This window comes from Mirounga angustirostris, unplaced genomic scaffold (genome assembly GCF_029215605.1).
Source record: "Mirounga angustirostris isolate CCGP_5_RB_7025 unplaced genomic scaffold, mMirAng1.0.hap1 SCAF_7, whole genome shotgun sequence".
Taxonomy (NCBI): Eukaryota; Metazoa; Chordata; class Mammalia; order Carnivora; family Phocidae; genus Mirounga; species Mirounga angustirostris.
The window spans coordinates 138907764-138916022 of NW_026991715.1; the positions used below are offsets into that span (position 1 = coordinate 138907764).

General features: G+C 34.7%; 1 protein-coding gene across 4 annotated transcripts in view; it reads left to right on the forward strand.

Annotated features, from left to right (window-relative positions):
- CDH18 (cadherin 18) overlaps positions 1–5384 on the forward strand; it is a 315869-nt gene extending 310485 nt beyond the window's left edge. For 3 of the 4 annotated variants that reach the window (XM_045888202.2, XM_064595613.1, XM_064595614.1), the window contains one exon: positions 4703–5218. In XM_045888202.2, coding sequence (XP_045744158.1) covers positions 4703–5193 — 491 coding nt within the window. In that variant the 3' untranslated portion in view covers positions 5194–5218. Of the gene's footprint in view, positions 1–4702 lie in introns of all 4 variants that reach the window. The other variant, XM_045888209.1, reaches the window with a different exon arrangement.
- The last annotated feature ends 2875 nt before the right edge of the window (positions 5385–8259 follow it).

Sequence of the window (8259 nt, forward strand, 5' to 3'; positions counted from 1 at the left end):
TTGTTCCTACTCTTGGATATAAATTTCCTAATCAATGAGGATCAGGGTAGATTTGATGTGAGGGGAGTGAGGGACTAGGAGCAAAGGTAGAATCGGTGAGGAGAGAAGTGCCAACCTGCTTGTCAGCTGAGCTATCTCACGTGACTCTGTGGGTTCCCCTTGGTTTGAAAAAGTAAGTTTCAGTGAGAAACACCATTAACTGGTATGACCAATAGCAGGACAGGAGCTAATAAAAGTAATCTCCCTGACTTGGGCCACCTCATTTCTGCCAAACTTAGTATCAACATATGATGTTATGAAAAAGAATGAAGTTATATTTATGGATAAAAAAAAATATCTGCTAAGGAAAGTATTTTGGGGAAATATGTTGGGAGTCAGTATATAATGTATTCAAATGCAGGCTGTATGACAGTTCAAGTTACAAAAACTCAAAACCCTTTAGAACTCCAAGCACTTTGGAATCATGGATAAATAAATTAATATATGAATGAGTAGAATGATATGAGAAAGGAAATATAAAAATGTTTCCCCAAATTGGAATTCTTTCATGAATAAAACTCAATAAATTCATTTTGTTTCTTAAATAAAAAGAATAAAATGGATTTAAAATCCTAACCAAACTCAGAGAAGAAAAAGAAATATACTAACCAAGGATACAATAGTCATTAGAATAAAATCCTCCCCAAATACTACAGTTTAATATTTCAACCCAGATTATATAAAATTTCAAAATACTGAAAATCTTATATAATTTTGAACAAAGGGATAAGCACTGTATCTCATTGATTTTACAATGCCATGGCTCTGTCAAATTATCTCTTCCCAGATGACCCACTTTAAGAAGAGGTACCTTGTTTCACATGAATGGGTTGATAGACTGTGGAGCGAGGGGAGTCATGTGAATATACTCATTTGACTGCCATTTTTAAAAAGAGTTTAACTCTCAAAGCTATGTGTGTAATTGTTATCTTCATTCTCTAAAATATATTGGGTTTGGGGTTTTTTTTTTACAAACATTTAGTTTGGCTTTCGAACGTTAAAAATTATTATCAAGCAAAATTAGGTGTTTGGTATTATTAATGACCATAAGCTGACTTAAAACTATATTTAAACATTATTTTCCTAGTGAGGTTATGCCGCATCATCACTTTCACAGAGATTATTCTTGTGTTAGTCCACAGAGTATCTACTGTGTACCATTTGCTCCAGAAACATCTACTGAACAAACATGAATATAAAGCAATTCACTGGAAAAACACCTTATTATCTGTGTTTCCACATTCTTCTCTGATTTTCTTTAAAGTTACCTTTGACTAGAGGGACCACATGTCCATATTTGCCCTGATGTCCTGGAGTAATTGTAAATGAAATCCCCTTTCACTCTCAAAAATGTCCCAGATTATATGGTTAATCATATGTTGATATATTAAATAGATATGGAATAAATCTAGAAATCATTGGTCACTGGCAAATGACTGTCCATGCCTAGGAAAGAGATAGATGTAAAACCTCAAAGTTCAAACTTAATTAATATCTATATTTTGAATCAAAATATATCAGGAATATTTTTTAATTTGGGAAAATAAGTAAATATGAGCTATCATCACAATAATCCCAGCTTTATCCCCTGTATTTCATTAGGCAAATATGGCACTGATATTGTGGAAGGATACAAATTACCTCCATACTTTAATAATGATATTGATCACATTCTCCCTGCTATGCATGCACATAAACTCCCTTGAAATCAACAATTAACCATTTTAACATAAAGAAAAATAACTTCATTTATTGACAAAAGTAAGATATTTTACTATAAAAAAGTCTGTAGAAATAGATGTTTTAATTTAGAACAACCTCCTTACTTAATCATAAAGAGGAGCAAAAATATATAATGGATGATAAATCTAAACCTCTGAATGGAATGAAATGAGTTACTTGGGGATGCTGTTTGGGGTTTTAAATTAGAATGCCCTAAGCTGGTTTTACACTGAAATAAATAGTAAGGTATTGGGGCAGCTTGGTGGCTCAGTAGGTTAAGGGCCTGCTCTTGATTTCTGCTCAGGGTCCTGGGATCAAACCCTCTGTCAAGCTCTGTGCTCAGCAGAGAGTCTGCTTGGGATTCTCTTTTCCTCCCCTTTGCCCCGCCCCCAATCTCTCTCTCTCTCTCTCTCTCTCTCTCTCTCTCAAAATAAATGAGTAAATCTTTAAAAAGAATAGTAAAGTATTAGATGCATATTTGCTACATTCAGCAAAAGTCTTTTTTTTTCTTTCTAAAAATAAGGTGCTATATTAGATAATGTCTTTGAAGTATAAGTAGCATATTTGAGAAACTATTTTTATATAGCATAATATTCAGGGATGCCTGGCTGGCTCAGTCAGTAGAGCATGTGATTCTTGATCTCGCAGTTTCACGTTAGAGTCCCATGTTGGGTATAGAGATTACTTAAAAATAAAAATCTTGGGCGCCTGGGTGGCTCAGATGGTTAAGCGTCTGCCTTCAGCTCAGGTCATGATCCCAGGGTCCTGGGATCGAGTCCCACATCGGGCTCCTGGCTCAGCAGGGAGTCTGCTTCTCCCTCTCCCTCTGCCTCTCCCACTGCTCATGCTCTCTCTCTCTCTGTATCTCTGTGTCTCAAATGAATAAATAAAATCTTAAAAAAAATCTTAGATAAATAGATAAATAAATAAATAGCATAATATTGGTGAAGCAGGGCAACATATGGCATCTGCATTTCATTTTCAGGTTTCTATAATCACTCCAGACACAGTGACTCACTGTTTCCCCATGTCTGCCATAATCTCTCTCATTCAATTCTGCCATTACTGAGTCCTTTTTTTCCATACTTTTCAAGATGATTTTCTAGCCCTTTCTATAGGTGTTTTGTCTTTTTGTTTGTTTGTTTCTTCATTCCATAGGTGCTCACTTGCCCTTTCTCTGCAAAATTAGACTCTCCAGTACATTGTGACCATCTCTTTCCATGTGTAGTAAACTCTCTGATAATTGTCCTTTGTATTTCTGGCTTGAAAATCTCCTTTTCCTCTTTCTATTGTTGTCTTCAAAGTACATATACACTGTTTTATCTAGTTTAAAAATAGGCAAGGCTCATTTATTATATCATTTAGGGATATGCATAAAATGGGTTAAATTATAAAGAGAAACAAGGAAACGATAGCGATATAGTAAGAGAAGGTACTTTTTAGAGGTATGAGGTAAAAGGTCAATTTCTAGGGTACCAGCTATGTTCTTTATCAGAGAATAGCTAACCTGGTGTTTGTTTGCTTTACAAGTATTTGTTAAAGATACATATCAGCAAGGTTGCCAGATAAAATACAGTATATAGAAATAGATAAAATACAATATAGAAATGTGAGTTTCAGGTAAAAATATATGTCTGTGGGTGTATATTTGTATGTGTGTGCATATAGCAAAAGTATGTCACATGCTATATATATATAAACTGTTTCTATATATGTATATTTATGTTATGCATATATATCTATACACATATATGTACACATATATACATGCCTTTTGAATGTACTTCTTTGATTACTATATTGTAAAGAATATTTAAAATAACAATGCACTAAAAATTGCTGTCATAAAACCTAGATTATCAGCTGGCCAAGAACATTCTGTAGAGCTGAAGTAAAGAATATTGGGCTTAATAGCACAAAGTAGAAGTGAGGTAATTCTTTCTATTTAGTAATGGCTTAGTATCATCAAATAGAAAGATTTGAAAATACATGAGAAACAGCCAAAGCAAAGTGCCCAAGATCCATTTACATCATTTCATCTAATGGTTGTGACATTACTGGTAATAACCCACATGCCCAACTCAGTTCCTTGTTCCATATTTTTTAAAAAACAAAATGGATTATGATAATGGAAGCTTCATCACCTTTGGTGTGAGAAGTCATAGATTACAGTCTAAGTTCTTCCATCTGCCATTTGTGTAATCTTAGAGTTGGATCTTAGTTATTTACGTAATTTCTCTGGAGCCTCAGTTTCCTTGAGGAAACCCATACTTTGCTGGGGGGATTAAATCAAGAAGTTATGTAAAAAACATTTGGTAACCTGAAAAATTCCTCTGAAACATAAGTTAGGTACAAATAAAATAACATCTTTTGTGCAGCTTGATAGATACATGCAATTATTAATGCCTGATAATAGTATTCTAAAAGATAATGGGCAAAAGAGATCAACCATGTAAAATATACCTGCTTTGGTTTCCTACAAATCATCAAAAGTAAAGGGTTTAAGGTAGGGGCTCCTTCTTCCTATTTAACAGAAACTTAAAATATCCCTCCTTTAGTGTATCTGCCTAGAATCTATACACAGAACAACACTCAGCATTATTCCTCCAGGCAAAATTCCATATACTCTTCCATCATCTGTTTCCCTCAGTGTGAAGACTGGATGATAGACCACAGTGAGCCAGGAATCCTGAATGCATAAGTGTGACAAATGAGAATATTATGTTTTTCTAGAGAAGATCAATGACTCCCAAGGCCTTATAGAGAGAATCATTTTTCACATTCCTTGAGATTTTAAAACTCTCCAACTGTTACCCAGAGAATGCAGAGATCAAGATTGTGTTACAATGCAAGCCTAAATGGAATGTAGTTGCTGATGTCAAATCTCCAAGAACTTCCTTCCTTTTTGCTAACTCTCCATCCTCTTTCCATTTTTCTTCAGCAATTGTGGTACTTTTTATCACCTTGAGACGCAGCAAAAAAGAGCCCCTAATCATCTCTGAGGAGGACGTGCGGGAGAATGTGGTCACCTACGATGATGAGGGTGGCGGTGAGGAAGACACTGAGGCCTTTGACATCACAGCCTTGAGGAATCCATCTGCTGCTGAGGAGCTCAAGTATCGGAGAGATATCAGACCTGAAGTGAAACTCACCCCCAGACACCAGACATTGTCCACCCTGGAAAGCATAGATGTTCAGGAATTTATTAAGCAAAAACTGGCAGAAGCCGACCTAGACCCCAGTGTCCCCCCTTATGACTCTCTTCAGACTTATGCCTATGAAGGTCAGAGATCAGAGGCTGGGTCCATCAGCTCACTGGATTCAGCAACCACACAATCAGACCAGGATTATCACTACCTTGGAGACTGGGGACCCGAATTTAAAAAGTTAGCTGAACTCTATGGAGAAATAGAATCTGAAAGAACAACTTAGGGGGTTAATTCTTGCAACCTTCTAGAATTCGCTTCCTGAGCAAGTGGAGATATAACCTCAGCAATGGCAAGGAAGAAGAGTGGAGACAATACTTGGAACTGAGCAAGCTGTACACAACTACTGTAGAAACAAGTGCCCTTTTCATGATTGAAACTGGGTTATTTAATCAGAAGACAGTCAAATTAAAAAAATACAGAGAAAAAGCTATTGTTCCTTGTGTATATTTTCAATTGCTCAATAAAGTCTGTGGTACTGTTTAATTAAGAATACCTGAATTAAGCCAAACGATGATATTTGTTTCAATATTTTGTGATTTCTTTTCAAAAAGCAAAACTAAACAAAGATTCAAAATCACTTGTGAGTAGGGGTGGTACACTACGGAATGAAACATGTGCAGGTAATCGGGACCTCTTTTTCCACTTTTCTGTGTGGACTCTTGAGACCCACACTCTGTTATTGTGACAGATCTTATTAGCATTGTCTTGTGTTCGAATGACATGAGGTATATCCAGTATACCATGTCATTCCATCATGGACTTGTATGTACCATTTTCCTTTGCCCTCCCCACTTCTTTTCTCCATACAAAATTGATGGAGCATGGGGATTTGCTGCTTGTACTATAATGTATGCAACTTCTGTGCACCCATTGTGCACTGCTCTGAAGCACAGAGACCATAGTCTCTGTCCTGCCTGCCCTCCTTTCTTTTAACAAAAGACCCCCCCCTTTTTTTTTATGGATAGAATGAATGGTTTAAGTAAGATATACTCAGATAATCTGATATGTCAGGGAAAGATTTAATTTGAAAAATAGTCATAAACCTTATCCTGTATAAAACATTGGAAAATTCAATGATTAATTCCATCCCATTTGTTTTAAGACATTTACATCAGCAGTTTTGATCCTGCCAATACCTAAAATTAGTTGTTGGACATTTTGATGGTTGGTTTATACTTCAGTCTAATTTGCTTACTTATAAAGCATGAGTAGTCATCGAAAATATGTACCTCACATGATAACAATGTAATCTGAAAAGATGATACTCCAATTTACATAAATCTTGAAGACCTTGGATTGACTTACCTTTATTCCTTCACACAGGTTCAGATTGTCCCCATCTCACTGACTGCTTAGCCCTTATCTGTTTGGGATCTACAGGAAAATATATAAAACTGAAGCAAAAAAAAAAAAAAAATAGGAGATTCACACTTATTATCCTTGGAAACGTGCCTCAAAGTCTCTGAGCTTCAGGGTCCCAAACAGCAAAATAAAGATGGTAAAGACTCCCTGCCTGTCTCACAGGGTTGTGTGAGGATCAAGAAGCATCTGTAAAAATGCTTTGCCAACTGCAAAGTGTTCTGTTATGTAAAGGCTTGCAGACACTAATTTTCTAATTCTGTTAGCTTACAAATATATAGTTACATACATTTTGAATAAAGTATATTATCATGAGAGAATTTCATAAAACCTTCAACACTGTAGCAACTGCTAACTAAACATAATACACAAGTTTAATTATTTTGATATTTTCCCAAATAAACTAATTTTCTTCAAATTTCTTGTTCTTTTTTTTTTTTCCTGAAATGGTTTAGATAATATTTTGCTGTTGTTGCTATTGGTCTTAAAATAAGAATAATGGTCCTATTCTCCAAAAATTACCATATTTATGTATTTCAGATAGATTGGAATTTTGAAACCCACAAATTAAGAATTATCTCAAGGAGGAATTTTTCCTTTACTCTTTGAATTTCTCATAATCAAGTGTCCTCAAATGTTCATGGCATTTTCTGTCTGATTCCACCTATGTGCAAAATTTTAAATTTTGCCTCTGTTTGCAATTGCCCTATGCTATTATATTTCAGTTTCAAGGTATGGGAAGTAAGTAAGCTTAATTTGAATAATTCTCAACATGTGTTCTAAGCCTGAGGATAAAATTTTTTTAAGTTTTTTACCACATTGTAGCTTTCCAGATGCTGCTTTATCATTTTTTTATATCATAATGCTATGCATTGCAGTATAAAGCTGTATCAGAAAAAAACACTCAGGGGTTTTGGGGAATAACTTCTGGAGACACATACTCTGATTATACTAATGTTGGACCACATTCACCCTGAAATAAGGGTACACCTTTGGAGAACTACTGTGGATGTTGGTGTTAGGACTTTCCTATGCAAAGAGGAGCAGGAAGGTCAGGTTTGGGAACTCCATTACATTAGGCTTTGTTTTTATATTTTAGATAAACTGTTCATAGCTTTTATTTTATTTTGTTTGGTTTGGTTTGTTTTGTTAATATTCACCTGGTAACTTTACAGATGTTACAGGTAACTTTAAAACGTAAAAACTTTACGTTTTTAAAGACTTAGGTGAAAGTGAATGGAGAAAATAGGCATTTAAGGACTCCCAAAATTATATCCTGTGAAGAATGCATGTGCCATTTATAGATTTCAAGAGGGCTTGAAAGCTGAAAATGTATGTGTACATTTAATCATTTACATAAAAGCCAAGGTCCTCTGCATGTGTTTTGAGTATGAAAGTATTTCCCTTATTATATGAAAAAAACACCTCAGATCCAACTAATTTTTAATTATACATTATAAAGATAATGGATTGTTTCTAAGCCCCTAATGTTAAATATAATATGGAGGAAAATGGAACTTCTGTAGTCCTGAAATACTATGTTTCTGTGTTGATTTATCCTAGAATTTTGTTAATGAAAGCATTCCAAGTGTTATATTTTATATGAACTCTGAAACTAGGCAATTATATTATTATTGTAAATATGGATTAAATCTCATTTTTAAAATTCTACTACTTTGAGTCAAGAAAAAAAATAATGATATATAAATGTTCTGCAAATAGATTGAAGTCATCCTAATACTTAATATCTTGCTCTAAGAACTCCACTTGTCAGTGTTGGAAGAAAATTCTCAAAGACTTTAGTGGGCAAAGAGTTTACATATCAACTCTTGAGTATTCAGTAATCACAGATAATTAGCTATGGAATCATATGTGATTCCATATAGAATCAGCTGTGGAGTCACTCATGTGTCTCGAACAACACATTTTG